Source organism: Scyliorhinus canicula, chromosome 10, assembly GCF_902713615.1.
Source record: "Scyliorhinus canicula chromosome 10, sScyCan1.1, whole genome shotgun sequence".
In the NCBI taxonomy this organism is placed as follows: domain Eukaryota; kingdom Metazoa; phylum Chordata; class Chondrichthyes; order Carcharhiniformes; family Scyliorhinidae; genus Scyliorhinus; species Scyliorhinus canicula.
This window is the reverse complement of record NC_052155.1, coordinates 26,948,289-26,967,322: the sequence shown is the minus strand read 5'-3', so window position 1 is coordinate 26,967,322 and position 19,034 is coordinate 26,948,289. Positions and strand designations below refer to the sequence as shown.

Here is a 19,034-nt window from a genome sequence, read left to right as displayed (position 1 = left end):
GCTGAAAGTAAGCATGCAGGTACAGACAGTAAAGAAGGCAAATGGTATGTTGGTCTTCATAGTGAGAGGATTTGAGTATAGGAATAGGGCTGTTTTACTTTGTATATGGCATTGGTAAGGCCACATCTGGAGTATTGTGTGCAGTTTTGGTGTCCTTATCTGAGGAAGGATATTCTTGTTATGGAGGGAATGCAGCAAAGGTTTACCAGGCTGATTCGTGGGATAGTGGGAGTGTCATGTGTGGAGAGACTAAATTGGTTAGGATTATATCAGAAGAGTGAGCGGGGAATTCATGGAAACATATAAAATTCTAGCAGGATTAGACAGGGTGGATTAAAAAAGAATGTTCCCAATTGTGGGGCTTCCAGAAGTAGGGGTCATAGTTTGAGGATAAAGGGTAAACCTTTTAGGACTGAGGTGAGGAGACATTTCTTCAACCAAAGAATGGTGATGTGGATTTCGCTACCACAGAAGGCCAAAATGCTGTAATTTCAAGAAGGAATTAGATATAGTTCTTGGGGCTAAATGGATATGGAGGGGGGGGGGGGGGGGGGGGGGATCAGTGTATTGAACTCAAATCAGCCATGATAATTGTGGACCAGGTTCGAAAGATCAAAATGACCTCCTTCTGCTTCTATTTATCAAACTCCGTTATGACCCAGACATTTGATTGAATTTTTCTTTGCATCGTCTGTGAATTTTGTGCTGTACTGTAGATTAAAGCACTTGAATAGTGATCCTTTTGGCTCTTGGTCCACTCTTGTTTTTGTCAACATCCAATAAACTGACTTCAAAAATGTGTTTACAAGTATAATTATTTTTCACTTTTTAAAAACAAGCTGGAATAATTTAGATTACTTGATAATGGGATAAACTATCTATTTACTTGTTTACCGTTGAACTATTGTTAAGCTGGTACAAGCTAAACATTCCAAAACAGCATTTGCTAAAGTAAACAAGCTTATCCAGAATTCCGCATATCTGTGTTTTGGGTATATATAGACTTGCAAAATATAGTCGCCAATTGATGATTATCAGCTGAGATGTGAAAATACAAAAGGTCACCCACGTGAATTTCTTCAGCCTTGTCCTGGGAAAAGTAGGGAGCACTAGTTCCTAATATTGTTCCGTGTAACTGTGCTGACATGTTTATGGGATGGGTTGCTCTGACCGATTTGCATCAACAATAGTGAGGGGTGAACAATGCTGGAAAGCTTTCATTAATCACTTCTCTCCTGGTAAGTAGAATAGGATCACATGAAAAAATGCAGGTAATATTGCCTCCAATGTACTGACTGTCAGCTGTTGTAATGTAACAGTCTGTGGTCTTTCAATACCAGTGACACTAGTTGTTTGATTGTTCAGTATTGTTGAAAAAAGACATGTCTAAACTTTTCATCTTGCACTCATCAGGACATTTTGCAAGAATGCCAGGATAAGGGGAAAACAACAAATTATACTGGACAGAAGACTAAGCTGATTGATTGCCATGGGGACTCTGGTAGAAGCATTACCATGGAGAATGCACAAATTGATGGTGTCACATATAACTGCCAAGCATTGTTTTGAAATTTAAGCCAGGCAGCTTGACCCTAATTGGTTAAAGCATTGCCCTGGGAAATGAATCAGCAAATGGCTGTCCATTTGTGTACATCTTCTTGCTGTCAGCAAAGAACAGGGCCCTGTGTATAATATATGTAGCTTTTAGGACAAAAAGTACGTGCCCCACTGACTATATTGAATTGGTTGTCTTTTTTCAGCAAAACTCAGTGATACTCCAAAATCAGTGATACTCCATTTTATACATTTTGTATTACTAGTATGAAATTGTTCATCCCATTGTCTGATCATTTGTGTTTATAGCAACATTAACTCCCCTTTTAATGAGCTACTGCATATTTGAATACCACAATGAATATCAGTTGCCATTTCCAGTGACCAAAAGATATTTTTAAAATTCATTTGTGGAATGTGAGCATTACTGGGTAGATAGCATTTGTTGCACACCTATCTCTGACTGCCCCTGATAAGGTGGTGGTAAACCGCCTTTATTGAGCCACTCCAACCCATGTGGTGTAAGTGCACGCACAGAGCGTGGTTGAGGAAATTACTTTGTGGATGGAGTTGCATGCAGTGGTACAGATCCACAAATTAAATTGTTACAAACCTGCTGGGTAGGTAATTGATTGAGTCAAGGTATAATTTGCAGCAAAGGAGGCCATTTGGCCCATGCTTGCTGTAGCATCATTCAGGTCAGTCCCATTCCCTGTAACCCTGCAAGTGTATCTTCCTCCAGTGCCCATCCAATTTCCTCTGGAAATCGTTGATCATGTCTATGTCTACCATCCTCGTAGGCAGCAAATTCCAAGTCACCATCACTTTCTCTAGGGCAATTACGAATGGATAATAAATGCTGCCCGAGCCAGCAATGCCCAAGTCCCATGAATTATTTTTTAAAAATCAATTGTGGTCTCTCCAATACCCAACATGGTTGTAGCAAGACTTGATGCCTTTTGCAGTAAAGGCAAACGGATGCCATCCTAATTATTTGCTGAACGGTAAGCTGGCTTTTTATTAATGTACAAGGGCACCCAGATCACTCTGTACTTTTAAATAACACTGCTTGCTAGCCATCTCGCCACATCATACGCCATCTATCATATTTAATTATGCCTTTAAAACCCAGCTACACCTTGTTGCAAATTTCCCAGTGTTGGAGATGAAGTTCATGTCAATAAGGTGGTTTCCAGTGGCGGAGATGACTCAGCGATTGCAAGAAAGGTGACTCTCCTCGGGGAAACTTGGAAATAAGCACTTTTAGCCCTAAAGTCAGCTGATAAGTCAACCAAAAACCCCTCTCCCTTCTCTGAAACCATCACAGACACATGCCCTCAAAAGGGGCAGATAGAACAGTACAGCACAGAACAGGCCCTTCGGCCCTCTATGTTGTGCCGAGTCTTGTCCGAAACCAAGATCAAGCTATCCCACTCTGTCATTCTGGTGTGCTCCATGTGCCTATCCAATAATTGCTTGAAGGTTCCTAAAGTGTCTGACTCCACGAGCCCAGCAGGCAGTCCATTCCACACCCTAACCATTCTCTGAGTAAAGAACCTACCTCGGACATCCCTCCTATATCTCCCACCCTGAATCTTGTAGTTATGCCCACTTGTAACAGCTACATCCACCAGAGGAAATAATCTCTGAACGTCCACTCTATCCCCCTCATCATCTTATTAAGTCGCCTCTCATCCTCCTCCGCTCCAAAGAGAAAAGCCCTGGCTCACTCAACCTTTCCTCATAAGACCTATTCTGCAAACCAGGCAGCATCCTGGTAAATCTCCTTTGCACCCTTCCACATCCTTCCTATAATGAGGTGACCAGAACTGCACACAATACTCCAAATGTGGTCTCACATAGTTGCAGCATAACCCCGCGGCTCTTAAACTCAAGCCCCGTTAATAAAATCTAACCCACTATACGCTTTCTTCACTGCTCTATCCGCTTGAGTGGCAACCTTCAGAGATCTGTGGACATGAACCCCAAGATCTCTCTGTTCCTCCACATTCCTCAGAACCCTGCCGTTGACCCTGTAATCCGCATTCAAATTTTTTCGACCAAAATGAATCACCTCGCACTTATTAGGGTTAAACTCCATCTGCCATTTTTCGGCCCAGCTCTGCATCCTATCAATGTCTCTTTGCAGCCTACAACAGCCCTCCACCTCATCCACTACGCCACCAATCTTGGTGTCATCAGCAAATTTACTGACCCACCCTTCAGCCCCCTCCTCCAAGTCATTGATAAAAATCACAAATAGCAGAAGACCCAGCACTGATCCCTATGGTACACTGCTGGTAACTGGTCTCCAGTCTGAAAATTTTCCATCCACCTCCACCACCCTGTGTCTTCTATGTGATAGCCAGTTACTTATCCAATTGGCCAAATGTCCCTCTATCCCACACCTCCTTACTTTCTTCTTAAGCTGACCATGGGGAACCTTATCAAACGCCTTACTAAAATCCATGTATACGACATCAACTGCTCTACCTTCATCTAAACACTTAGTTACCTCAAAGAATTCAAACAAATTGTCAGGCAAGACTTGCCCTTCACGAATCCGTGTTGACTATCCCGATTAAGCTGCATCTTTCCAAATGGTCATAATCCTATCCTTCAGGACCTATTCCATTAACTTACCGACCACCGACGTAAGACTAACTGGCCTATAATTACCAGGGTCATTCCTATTCCCTTTCTTGAACAGAGTCCTCCAGTCCTCTGGCACTATCCCCGTGGACAGTGAGGACCCAAAGATCAAAGCCAAAGGCTCTGCAATCTCATCCCTTGCCTCCCAAAGAATCCTTGGATATATCCCATCTGGCCCAGGGGACTTGTCGACCCTCAGGTTTTTCAAAATTGCTAATACATCCTTCCTCAGAACATCTACCTCCTCCAGCCTACCTGCCTGTATCTCACACTCATCCTCAAGTTCCCACTACTGTCCTTGACCGGCCCTACCCTCACGCTGGACATTCTTTTATTTCTCACATAAGAGTAAAAATCCTTGGTTTTCCTTGATCCGACCCGCCAAGGACTTCTCATGCCCCCTCCTAGCTCTCCTAAGCCCTTTTTTCAGCTCATTCCTTGCTACCTTGTAACCCTCAAGCGACCCAACTGAACCCTGTTTTCTCATCCTTACATACTCTTCCTTTTTCCTCTTGACAAGACATTCAACCTCTTGTGAACCATGGTTCCCTCACACGGCCATTTCCTCCCTGCCTGACAGGGACATACCTATCAAGGCCACGCAGTAGTTGTTCCTTGAACAAGCTCCACTTTTCATTTGTGTCTTTCCCCATCTTATGTTCCCTAATTCTTGCCTAATCGCATCATAATTACCCCTCCCCCAATTATGTACCTTGTCCTGCTGTCTGGCCCTATCCCTCTCCATTGCAGTAGTGAAAGACACCGAATTGTGGTCACTATCTCCAAAGTGCTCTCTCACAAACAAATCTAAAACTTGGCCCCGTTTTATTACCCAGTACCAAATCCAATGTGGCCCCCCCCTCTTGTCGGCCTATCCACATATTGTGTCAGGAAACCCTCCTGCACACACTGTACAAAAACTGCCCCATCCGAACTGTTTGACCTATAGAGGTTCCAATCAATATTTGGAAAGTTAAAGTTGCCCATGACAACTACCCTGAGACCTCCACACCTATCCATAATCTGTTTTGCAATCTCTTCCTCCATCTCTATTACTAGTTGGGGCCCATAGAAAACTCCTAACAATGTGACCGCTCCTTTCCTATTTCTAACTTCGGCCCATATTACCTATGTAGGCAGATCCCCTTCGAACTGCCTTTCTGCAGCCGTTAAACTATACTTGATTAACAATGCTACTCCTCCACCTCTTTTACCACCTTCCCTACTCTTACTGAAACAGCTATGCCCTGGAACTTCCAACAACCATTCCTGTCCCTGTTCTAACCATGTCTCCGTACTGGCCACAACATTGTAGTCCCAATCCATGCGCCAAGTCGACCTACCTTATTCCGGATGCTCCTTGCATTGAAGTAGACATACTTCAACCCATGTTTCTGTCTGCCGGTACACTCCTGCAACATTGATATGCTCCTCAGTACCCCACTACTCTCAACACTGGCTTCTGGACTACAGCTCGTTTTCCCAGCCCCCTGACATTAGTTTAAACCCCCCCCGAAGAGCCATAGCAAATTACCCTCCCAGGATATTGGTGCCCCTCTGGTTCAGGTGCAAACCGTCCTGTCTGTACAGGTCCCACCTTCCCCAGAATGGGCTACAATTATCCACATACCTGAAACCCTCCCTCCTACACCATCCCTGCAGCCACGTGTTTATCTGCACTCTCTCCCTGTTCCTCACTTCACTAGCACGTGGCACCGGCAACAAACCAGAGGTGACAACATGGTTTGTCCTGGCTCTCAGCTTCCACCCTAGCTCCCTAAATTCCTGTTTTAAATCCCCGTCCCTTCTCCTACCTCTGTCGTTGGTACCGATGTGTACCACGACTTGTGAATGTTGCTCCTCCCCCTTAAGGATTCTGAAAACATGGTCCGAGACATCTCGGACCCTGGCACCCGGGAGGCAACATACCATCCGTGAGTCTCTTTCGCTGCCACAGAGCCATCTATCTGTCCCTCTAACAATCGAGTCCCCAATAACTATTGCTCTCCTGCCCGCTCTCCTGCCCTCCCTCCTTCTCTTCTGAGCCACAGGGAAGGACTCAGTGCTGGAGATCCGTGGCTTACCCCTGGTAGGTCATCCCCCTCAACAATATCCAAAACGGTATAATTGTTACTGAGGTGAACGACACAGAGGATCCCTGCACTGACTGCTTCCTCCCAGCCCCTCTCACCGTTGCCCATCTATCTTGATTCTTCGGAGTAACTACATCCCTGAACCTACTATCTGTGACCACCTCTGCCTCCCGAATGATCCAAAGTTCATCCAGCTCCAGTTCCTGAACGCGGTTTCTGAGGAGCTGGAGATGGGTGCACTTCCCACAGGTGAAATCAGCAGGGACACTGACGGCGTCCCTCACCTCAAACATTCTGCAGGAGGAACATTGCACTGCCTTCCCTGCCATCCCCCCTCGATAAAAAATGAAAGAAAGAGCTTACCCGTTATTCACTCTACCCCTAAGGTTAAAGGAGGTGGAAGGGTGGGGGACACTACAAGTGTAGTGTCTAGGGTTTAGGAACTGCCCAACTTCAATACAGGTAAAAATAAAACACTTAACCAGCAACCACTGCGCCGCACTGGAGAACAGCAATCTGCTGTTATGGGCCTGCGCAAACAATTTAAATCTTTACTACTTACCTAGCATTCATCTGTCCTCACTCCGACTGGATTCAGCTGGAAACTCTCAACAGTAAGTTTTTTAAAAAAGTTTACTTCGCTTCTCAGCAAGCACTCACTCAGCAACCACTGCACCCCGCATGATAACTCCTCGGGGAAAAGAAAAACTACTTACCAGTCACCAGCCAATCACTTACCTGCAGGCTGTGACGTCACGGTTCGACTTCTTTCTACTGCTACCTGCCCTCAAGTCTCACTCTTTTTATCTATACTCGGCTGCGATCCTTGGTGTTTGGGGTTTAACTTGTCACTTGACAACAGCTCCTCAACAAACCACCTTCAAGATACAGTGACCGCAATGCACTGATGCAAATTGTCCCCAGAACAGCCAATCAGCAGCTCCGCTCTACTGCCCTCTGCTGGATGCTTGCCTTCACTCAAACACTGAGGGTGTCTTGCTCCAGGTACACGTTCTGGATGCAGTAACCGCAGTGCACTGATGCAAATTTTCCCTGCAACAGCCAATCAGCAACTCCGCTCTACTGTCCTCTGCTGGATCAAAAAGTAAGGAGAGAAAGGGCGAGGCGGCATACACACAAGAGGCAAGGTGAAACAGGACATGACCAAGCGAGCCAGATTTTTTTTTTTTTGTTCATGGGCCGTGAGCATTGCTAGCTGGGCCAACATTTATTGTTCATCCCTGAGGGCATTTAAGAGTCAACCACATTGTGGTGGCTCTGGAGTCACTTGGAGGCCAAATTCCCTCAAGGGTATTAGTGAACCAATTTTTTTTTTCCATCAATTGACCATGGTTTCATAGTCACCTGTTAGACTTTTCATTTCATATTGTTATTGAACCCAATTTCACCATCTGCCATGGTAGTATTCAAACCCAGATCCCCAAACATGACTTTGGATCTCTGGATTACTAGTCCAGCAATAATACCATGGCGACACTGGGCTACCCACCACTGGGCCAATGGAGGGAACTGAGACGCCATAAAGAAGGAGATTATGGCGACAGTGAAAAATCAGTGGTTGCAGATGCCTTGCCCCCCCCCCCCCCCCCCCCCCCCCCCCCCCACTACCTGTAAAACTTTACATAGTAATCGGCTATGTGAGCCCTTTTGTCAAAAGCCTTCTGAAAGTCTAACTAAATCACATCCACTGGTTCTTCCTGGTCAACTCTACTAATTACATCATCAAAGAATTCTAGTAGATTTGTCAGGAATATCTTCCTTTGTAAATCCATGCTGGCTTTGTCTGATTACACCACTGCTTCAAACGTTGTGCTATGAGGGGTGGTTGGGTGAGTGGATATGGGTAAATTGCTTGATCGAAGGGTTGGGGCAGACTCGTATGGGCTGAATGGCCTCCTGCAACGTAGGGATTCTTTATGACTTAATCTGCTAGCCTGTCTTTGCTGAATTTTAAACTGTTCCCAATCCTCGGGTCTATTGCTTTTTCTTGCTAATTTGTATGCTTCTTCTTTGAATCTAATACTACTCTTAAGTTCCCTTGTAAGCCATGGTTTGTCCACAGTTCCCTTTCTACTCTTGTGCCAAATAGGAATAGAACTACTTTGGAGTTCACCTATTCGCTCCTTGAATGCCTGCCATTGCTGGCTGTTGTCCTTCCTTTCAGTTATGTTTCCCAGTCCGTCATAGCTAGCTCGTGCCTCATACCATCATAATTAACTTTATTGAGGTTCAGGACCCTGGTCTCAGAATCAACTACCTCACTATTCCCTACCATATTATAGTCACTCATCCCCAAGGGTTCTCTCAACTAGATTGCCAACTAATCCTTTCTCATTGCACAGTAACCATTCCAAGATGGCCTCTTCCCGTGTCGGTTCCTCTAGAAAACTATCCCTTCCTCCCCTGTGATTAATTCTTTAAAAAAATATATATTTTTCATTGTCACAAGTAGGCTTACATTAACACTGCAGTGAAGTTGCTGTGAGAATCCACACTCCAGCACCTGTTCGGGTACACGGAGAGAGAATTCAATGTCCAATTCACCTAACCGCATGTTGTTTGGGATTTGGGGAGGGAACGTGCAGACTCCGCACAGACAGTGACACAAGCTGGGAATCTAACCTGGGATCCTGGTGCTGTGAAGCAACAGTGCTAAAATTTGAGTCACCCAATCTATATGCTGGTTAAAGTCACCCATAATCACACATGTTCCTTTTTATCATTTCCTGCCTAATGCTAGTCCCAACATTACCACTGCAGTTTAGTGGTCAGTATACCACCCCTGTGAATGTTTTTGCCCCATGATATTTCTTAACTTGACCCAGGCAAATCCTACGTCATATCTTTCCTCAATATTGTATCAATATCTCCTTTCATCAACAGTGCAATGTCACAACCTTTTTCTGTTCTCTGTGCTTCTGAAAAACTGAATAGACCTCCATGTTTAGTCTCATCCTTGGAGCCATGTCTCCATACTTCCAACTATATCATTTTCCCTTTATATCTACCTGTTTTATTTCTAATGCTCCGTGTTCAGGTACAAAACCTTGGGGCTAATCCTTTTTATTGCACTTTGCCCTGTCCCTAATATTTTTTTATAATGCCATTATCTGATACAGTCCCTTGATTTCTCTGCCTATCACTTTTTTAAAATTCTCCTTTGTCTTTTTTATGTTCTTGATTTAACCCCTGCTCTGAATCCTTACATGGGTTTCTATCCCCTACCATCCCCTCCCCAACTGCTCTACTGAGGGTAGGAATCCCACCGAATACGTAGTGCAAATGCTGGACAAACTGCTGGGGGGCGGAATCGATGGGGCCCACATGTCACACCAGCAGAGGCCAAAAACAGGAAGCACTCCGAGCCATCGCCAAACTCCACCAGTTCCAAGAAAAGAAGACGGTCCTGAAGTGAAGAAGACGCACACAGTCTTGCAAATGGGAAGGGCACGCTATCTGTATGTACCAAGACATTGGGACAGACCGAACCAAAGCCGGGCCAAATTCAATGCAGCTAAAGCAACCTTGTTTAAAAGCAAGGTGCGGTTCAGGATGCTGTACCTGGCCAAACTCTGGGCGACTGAACAAAACGTGGAACACTGTTTCATCACACAACCAGTGGAAAAGCTGGTTTGCAAGAACGGGTTGGGAAAGCAACAACGATAAGGGACACAAAAGAACGATTACGCAGGGTGAAGTTCCTTTGCTTTCTCACAGATGCAAGTCTCGGAGAGGATGGGTGGAGTGAGATTGCTCCCAGGGGCTAGCCATGCTATTCGATATGAAGATGGCGTTCAGAGCAACAAAGATAGTTACAGACCCGGGAAGCATGGTATTCCTGTTAGTAGTGTCCTGGAAGGGGTACCAGTGGTTCCCCATGTGTATGTCCCTAACCGGGACGACACAGACTTCATAAAGCAAATCATGGCAGTAATCCCCAACAGACTTCCACCGACACCTCATGGGGCGGGGGAAGACTTCAACTGCGTACAGGACCCATGAGCGGAAAAATCCAACCCCAAATCAGGCAAACAGTTGAACATGGCCAAAGAACTGAACGCCTTCATGGAGCAGATGGGGGCAGTGGACCCATGGAGGTTCACACACCCAAGGAAGAGGGAGTTTTCCTTCTTCCTGGTCCACAGGGTGCACACTATGATTGGCTTTAGTGGGTAAATCGGTGCTTCCAGCGGTGGTAGTATTCTCTCACCACGCTCCACACTTGTGGATGTGAGGTTGGAGACAGGCCGGGCCCAACCCTTCCCCTGGAGGCTGGACATGGCCCTTCTTGCTGATTAAGACGTATTGTGAGAAGATATCACAAGTCATTGAAGGGTATGTATCCTGCAGCCAGAATGGGGAGATCTCATCCTCCATATTCTGTGAGACGGTGATAAGGGGGGAAATTATAGCTCTCCGGACTCTTGAGATAGGAAACCTGAGGGGGTGGACACGTAACAGTTGGTCGGCTCCATACTGGAGGTGGACCAGCAGTACTCCACCGTCCTGACCGTAGAACTACTGGCAGAGAGGAAAATACTACAAATGGAAGGTGACCTGCTCAAAGCAGTGAACCAGCTCTCCCAGACACTGGAAACTTTTTTATGCGCATAGGCGATGAGACCAGCTGCCTGCTGGCTCACCAACTGAGAAAGCAGGTGGCCACAGGGGAAATAGTGCAGGCAAAGGAATGAAAAGTCGCAATGTCTGACAGGATTAACGAGACCATTGTGCCATTCTACTGGGAGCTGTACCCCTCCAAGCCTCCGGAGGGACGGGTGGGGCGGCTCTAAGATGAAGCAGTTCCTCGAAGGCTGGACATGATGGTCGTGGGGGAGGAAAGGAGATGGGGCCTGGAAGCACCACTAGAACTGGAGGGGGGGGGGGGGGATGGGGGAAGTCGTAGAAAGTATTAACTCCATGCAGGCATGGAAGGGGCTGGATGGATTCCCGGCGGACTTCTACAAACAATTTGCGCCAGAAGATTGTCATATGAGAATTTCTCTACTCCCAAAACATACTTTAAACCCTTTCTCTCACAATCATGCTTTCCATTAGTGGTTTGCATTCCAAAATCCACTCCATTTTCCAAAGGACTCTTTTTGTGAGAGCTTCCGCTCTACTTATACCAGCAAATCCACTCCCAAGTTTTACACCAAACCACCTTCGGATTTCTTTGTCTTGTCTGCATTTACACACACACATTCTGATATCCAGCCACCAATTGATCCACAATTATTTCAATTAACATCTCTCAAACTGTAGTAAGATATCATAAACCTTGGAACCACTTCAGACATCTTTCTAACTTCTCACTAGTCAGCGCAGCTGTCCTTTAAATTTCTGGCACTGGCTTTCTTATTTCTCCATTGTGTGGCTTTTCTTTTAGAAAATATTGCTCCATCAATGGTGGTCATACTTTCAGCTGCCTCGATCCTAAGCTTTGGAAATCCTCTTCCTCCTGCAAAAGACACACTCTGTAAAACCTACATCTTCGACCAAATTTTTGACTATCGACCCTAGTCTTGTGTGTCCTAATGGTAGATTTTGCATTATAGTGGACGTGTGAAGGGCCTTGGAATGTTTATTATGCAAGAGTGATAGATAAATAGTTAGGTGGAAAAAATGTCAATCCAGGCAAAGAACTTAATGAAACTTGTTCTCTTTCTTCACTTGAATATATTGGGTTCCTTCATTCAAATGGGCAATCTCTGTAAAAACGAGGCATTAAAATTGAAGATGTGAATATGTTGTCACTTCGCAGAAAACAAACTAATTTGGTTTAAGTAAACCATGTAGATGAACTTGCCTCGAATGGGGCAGCACGGTGGCACAGTGGTTAGCATTGCTGCCTACGGCGCTGAGGACCCGGGTTCGAATCCCGGCTCTGGGTCACTGTCCGTGAGGAGTTTGCACATTCTCCCCGTGTCTGCGTGGGTTTCACCCCCACAACCCAAAGATGTGCAAGATAGGTGGATTGGCCACACTAAATTGCCCCTTAATTGGAAAAAAATAATTGGGTACTCTAAATTTATAAAAAAAAACTTGCCTCGAATGAACTCCATCAATTTTTTGCCACATTGTGTATTGCAGTAGCAGGTGTGTGTATCGCAGTAGCAGGTGCATCCATCTGTTTCCTGTTTGGATTATTAATTGCATTGATAGAAAGTAGGAGTGAACTATCCACCTGCCATTTATCTAGGAGCCGACAGGAAAAGTAACATTTCTTATGGCCAGGGGAAATTGCATAATTGTTCTGACCAAGCTGTATGTGGATGGCCGGACTTGACTTCTGTAACGAATCGGCTGTCGAACAACTTGAGCTACAGTCATTCTCTGACCCGGAGAAACACAATGAAAACGTTTTCCTGCAGCATGGAACTTATGCAGACTGTATTGTTTTCAATCAGTGAATTGATGCTCAATACCGTCATTTATCCTGTGAATAATGTTGTGAGAAAAACTATTTCAACTAAATCCCACTGCTTTCCTGTTCTAGTAAAAGATTAGACTTTCCCTTTGATTCTGAGATCATTTTGAATGCTCTATTTTCATCAAATTACTGTGCACAATTACCATGAAAGATTTTCAAAAAAACATGCTTTTGATAAGCTGCTGCATTAATATCTCGAATGTACTTGTATGACTCCATAGAATTCCGACAGTAGAGAAGGAGGCCATTCAACCTATCGAGTTTGCACCGATCCTCTGAAAGAGCTCCCCACCCAAGCCTACTTTTATCCGCCTAACCTGCACATCTAGGAATTTTTTTTTTAATACCACTGATCTGTCATAAGAATGGTAACACCAAAGCTGTTATGACCATGGGGATAATCCTGCAGCTGTAGTTTAGATGGATTTAAAAAATATTGGTATGGAGGCTGAATAGTTGGTTGGTGAGGAGCTTTTTGCATTCAGTTGATGCCTGTGATTGATGTGGTAACATTTGGGAACAATACTTCATCAGAACTAAAGAACTAATTGACTTCATTTGGAAACAAAACGAACCGGAAGGAATGAGCACAGGACGTAAATTGATCTGTAAAGGAATTCCAGAGATGGTTAATTAGCGGATTTGACAGGTGCAGACTGAGAATAGCCGAGGTGGTGTGACAGGGGGAGGGGAAGAAAAACTGTCAAATTAGAATATAATCCAGCAGTCTGAAGGAAAAATGCAGGCTGATTTAAGAATGGTATAGATTATTCCACCAGCTCTATAGTGGTCTCTGACCCAAGCGTCAATCCTTCTCATCTCCTTTTCCACCCAGTCAGAATTGAATTTATCCATCGTGACATGCCAACATCTCCTATCATAAAGGTGAGCTAAAGTTGAATTTTAAAATTAATAAAGTCAGTTACTAAGGCCAGATTTTCCTTTTCCTCTTATCTTTAACTCGCACTTTAATTAAAGTTGAGGATACGGGGGGAGCCATGCACATATCACTTCAGTATGTGACTAGGATGGGCGGTACGGTCGGACTGTAGTTAGCACTGTTGCATCAGAGCGTCGGGGTCCCAGGTTTGATTCCCGGCTTGGGTCATTGTCTGTGCGGAGTCTGCACGTTCTCCCCATGTCTGCATGGATTTCTTCTAGGTGCTCCGGTTTCCTCCCACAAGTCTCGAAAGACGTGCTGTTAGGTGAATTGGACATTGTGAATTCTCCCTCCGTGTACCCGAAAACACAGCAGAATATGACGACTAAGGGCTTTTCACAGTAACTTCATTGCAGTGTTAATTCTCGCTGATGAAGGCCTCGACCATCTCTGGAGTGTAAGCCTACTTGTGACAATAAAGATTATAAGATAAGGAATCCTAAATTGTAATGAGAATATTTATTAAAAATTAACTCTGAATAGTTTATTTCCACTTGCAGAAGATATCTTGATCTGAAGATTCCCATTTTTTCTTGCAGGTCTTCCAGAACAATACTACAGTCTCACCTGGTTCCTTAGCCCAATCCTGGGATTGATCTTCACTCCTTTGATTGGGTCTGCAAGTGACCGCTGCACCTTGACCTGGGGCCGCCGACGGCCTTTCATTCTGGCTCTTTGTATTGGGGTTCTCTTTGGGGTTGCACTATTCTTAAATGGCTCCCTTATTGGTAAGTATTGGCTTTTTTCAGTTAGTTCACCAGTTACAATGCAAGTAATATCTTTGTTCCACAGTATTTTAAATAATTTGGAAGTAACTTCAAATTATAACTCGATTTAGGAATTCCTAAATGTCATTCCTCAGAAGTAGTGTGACACTTATTCATTGTGTATGTGTAGCTGAAAAATGTGAATTTCACAAGCTGTGTTTGTGAATGCAGCGTAGCTTAATGAGCAACCAAATATTGAATTGCAGGATCTCAGTTGTGCACTTGTTGAATGTTTTAGTTACTGAAGTGAGAACCTGGAACCTTTTTGCCAGGTAGCTTCAAGTGGGTTAAGACAATGGGAATCAATCTCCAGTAAATATTATGTAGCAATCTCTGGTTCTTATAAGCCTAATTTAGTTAATTTAAATACTGTGGTCTTGGCTTTTACATAATTGGGTCAAATATGGAAAACGAGGAAGTGTACCAAGTGTATCACCCTTCAAGTAACAGTGGTTGTGTACTGAGGTTGAGCGGGGATAAACAAGCCTCCAGAGATAGAAAATAATTACGTAACAAAAATCCAAGGAAGAATTGTACCTTGGTGTAGAGACTCCAGAGAGACATCTGAGTCATGGGGGTTGTAGTAAATAACAACTTAAAATAGATTTTCCAATATACTGAAAGCACATTTTTTGCCAGTTTGCCAGGGCAAGGTAACATTAGAAAAGTTGCAAAATAGTCAGTTGAGGCAAAGGAATGTGACTATAGGTAACATGAGGTGACGCACTTTTTGGTAGAACAAATTAGAAATCTCATCTATGCCTTTTAAAAGAGAAATTGAATAGAGTAGAAGAGCAAAGAGATCTAAAGACACAAGTGTGCAAATCATTAAAATCAGCATTGCCAATCAGGAAAGCGATTAAAATCGCAACAAAGGACTGGGATTTATTTGTAGGGTATACAACTTTTATTTTGGATTGTAAAGGATCTTTGTCAGGTTGCATTTAGCTTTGCATGGAGTTCTGGTCCCCATATTTTACAAAAGATATAGAAGCATTGGAGAAAGGGAGACAGTGCGAAAAAGAATTTCAAGGATTATTACAGCCAAAGGAATGATTGAACACTTTGGGGCATTTTATTTTCAATAGAAGATGAGGTTATCTGATAGATCTTTAACATTATGAACGGATGGGCAGAGTAAATGTGGGGAGAACATTTCCACTTTGTGTATTCTTTGTCGGGATGTGGAAGCCGCTAGCTCGGCCAGCAATTGTTGCCCATCCCTAATTGCACTTAAGACCACCACTGTGATTCGCTGCAATCCACGTGGTGCAAGTACTCATACAGTGCTGCTAGGACACAGATGTGGAGATGCCGGCGTTGGACTGGGGTGAGCACAGTAAGAAGTCTTACAACACCAGGTTAAAGTCCAACAGGTTTGTTTCAAACACGAGCTTTCGGAGCATGGCTCCTTCTTCAGGTGAATGGAAAGGCTTGTTCCAGAAATGTTTATATAGACACAGTCAGAGATGCCCCGGAATGCGAGCACCTGCAGGCAATCAAATCATCAAAGATGCAGAGAGAGAGGTAACTCCAGGTTAAAGAGGTGTGAATTGTCCCAAGCCAGTTCAGTCGGTAGGCCTCTGCAAGTCCAGGCTTGTTGGTGGGGGCCGAATGTAATGCGACATGAATCCCAGATCCCGGTTGAGTCCGCATTCATGCGTGCGGAACTTAGCTATAAGTTTTTGCTCAGCAATTTTGCGTTGTCGCGTCTCCTGAAGGCCTCCTTGTAGAATGCTGACCCGGAGATCAGAGGCTGAATGTCCTTGACTGCTGAAGTGTTCCCCAACTGGAAGGGAACAGTCCTGCCTGTTGATAGTCGCACGATGCCCGTTTATTCGTTGTCGCAGTGTCTGCATGGTCTCGCCAATGTACCACGTTTCGGGACATCCTTTCCTGCAGCGTATGAGGTAGACTACATTGGTCGAGTCGCACGAGTATGCGCCGCGTACCTGGTGGGTGGTGTTTCCACGTGTAATGGTGGTGTCCATGTCGATGATCTGGCATGTCTTGCAGAGATTACCCTGGCAGGGTTTTGTGGTGTTGTGGTTGCTGTTCTGAAGGCTGGGTAATTTGCTGCAAACAATGGTTTGTTTGAGGTTGCGCGGTTGTTTGAAGGCCAGTAGTGGGGGTGTGGGGATGACCTTGGCAAGATGTCCATCCTCGCTGATGATGTGTTGGAGGCTGCGAAGAAGATGTCGTAGTTTCTCCGCCCCAGGAAAGTACTGGACGACGAAGGGTACTCTGTCAGTGGTGTCCCGTGTTTGTCTTCTGAGGAGGTCGGTGCGGTTTTTTGCTGTGGCGCGGTGGAACTGTCGATCAATGAGTCGAGCGCCATATCCCGTTCGTACGAGGGCATCTTTCAGCATCTGTAGGTGTCTGTTGCGCTCCTCCTTGTCTGAGCAGATCCTGTGTATACGGAGGGCTTGTCCATAGGGGATGGCTTCTTTAATGTGTTTCGGGTGAAAGCTGGAGAAGTGGAGCATCGTGAGATTATCTGTGGGCTTGCGGTAAAGCGAGGTGCTGAGGTGACCGTCCTTGATGGAGACGAGTGTGTCCAAGAATGGAACTGAATTTGGAGAATAGTCCATGGTGAGTTTGATGGTGGGATGGAACTTATTGATGTCATCGTGTAGTCGTTTCAGTGATGTCTCGCCGTGGGTCCAAAGGAAAAAAATGTCATCGATGTATCTGGTGTATAGCATCGGTTGAAAGTCCTGTGTGGTGAGGAAGTCCTGTTCAAACTTGTGCATGAAGATGTTGGCATATTGAGGTGCAAATTTGGTCCCCATGGCTGTTCCGTGCGTCTGGATGAAGAATTTGTTGTCGAAGGTGAAGACGTTGTGGTCTAGAATGAAACGGATGAGTTGCAGAATTGCGTCTGGAGATTGGCAGTTGTCGGTGTTGAGGACACAGAACATAGAATTTACAGTGCAGAAGGAGAGCCATTCAGCCCATTGAGTCTGCACAGGCCCATGGAAAGATCACCCTATCTAAGCCCACATCTCCACCCTATCCCCGTAACTTGGTACCCCATCTAACCTTTTTGGACACTAAGCACAATTTAGCATGGCCAATCCACCACTGTACATCTTTGGACTGGGGGAAGAAACCGGAGCAGCAGGAGGAAACCCACGCAAACACGGAGAGAACGTGCAGTCTCCACACAGACCGTGACCCAAGCTGGGAATCGAACCTGGACCCTGGAACTGTGAAGCAACTGCACGAACCACTGTGCTAGCGTGCCGCCCAGGAAGGGAATTCCAGGATTTTGGTTCAGCGATAGGGAAACAATGGCAGTGTTGGGGGGGGAAACTTGCAGTTGGTGCATTTCCCACGCTTCTACTGCCTTTGTCCTTCTAAGTGGTAGAGTTCACAGGTTGGGAAGGAGTTTGATGAGTTGTTACAGCACACATACTGCTGCCACTGTATGTCAGAGGCGGAGTTAGGTTGGACGATAGGGTGCCGATCAAGCGAAGTGCTTTGTCCTGTATGGTGTATACCTTTAGTGTTGTTGCAGCTGCACTCATTGTACTCCTGACAGGTACCTTGTGGATGGCGGGCAGATTTTGGGGGAGCTAGGAGGTGAGTTACTCTCTGCAGCATTCCCAGTCTTTGTCCTGCTCTTGTAGCAGTGTTTATATGGCTGGTCAGTTTGATAGTGGGGGAGTCAACAATGATTTGAGATGGTTGGATGTTGCCTGGTCATTGCCCAGCACTCGGGTGGTGTGATGTTACTGGGATGAGACACTTGGGAGTATAAATACCAGCAGACTAGTTGATCTGAATGGCCATTTCTGTGCTCCCCCTGCTGTCTAAAAACTGCAAATACTCATGAAACCTGTCTCTTCAAAGATTTGCTGTACATGAGAAAATATGAATAAGAAACAGCCAGTCAAGATTTCAATAATTTGGCATATCTTCTCATACCTTGATTTCTTTGGTTATGTAAAATCATTTCAAAACATTTTGATCTGGCTGTTTGTTCATCAGGGACCCTGATTCCTGGGCCTTCCACCTGTCTTAGCTATCTGAGGCAGTTTTCCCTATGGTTGTCAAGGACCCAAGTAAAGGTCAACAGCAACAGATCATAACCCAAATAAGTAGCACTTGATCAATATTCTAATTGTTAAATGACTATGAAATGCAATACAAGCACAACTTGTATATACACAGCAGGTCAGTCAGCAAATTGTCATCAATATGTAGAAAACGATATAAATCAATATTTTCTCTAACTGTTGAATTGCTTGTTTTCACTGTATCAGAATTAGACTTCGATACAGTGTGGCAGTCTTTATGCACTGATTGCCACTAATGAGCAGTTTATCAATAAGCAAATAAAATTTTATTACAATAATAAATTTTACATTGCACAAAGTGAAAGCATCTTTAATCACCTGTGTAACCCTCCACCATAATATATTTATAGGCTTGTTAAGAAATGTTTAGACTAAATCATGGTCAAAACTTAATTTAGTTGGTGGAAAATGCTTTTTTCTGATCAGGTATTGATAAAAGCATGGAATTCATTCAAATTTTGGAATATAAATACACAAACTAGTTGGTTCAGT

The 19,034-nt window shown here is 44.6% G+C and overlaps 1 protein-coding gene across 6 annotated transcripts in view; it reads left to right on the top strand.

The window, feature by feature from the left end:
• The window catches only part of LOC119972289 (solute carrier family 45 member 4-like), an 88,908-nt gene that overhangs the window by 42,286 nt on the left and 27,588 nt on the right, over nucleotides 1-19,034 (top strand). For all 6 annotated transcript variants that reach the window (XM_038808757.1, XM_038808756.1, XM_038808752.1 and 3 more), the window contains exon 3: nucleotides 14,233-14,421. In XM_038808757.1, coding sequence (XP_038664685.1) covers nucleotides 14,233-14,421 — 189 coding nt within the window. The remainder of the gene's footprint in view (nucleotides 1-14,232; nucleotides 14,422-19,034) is intronic.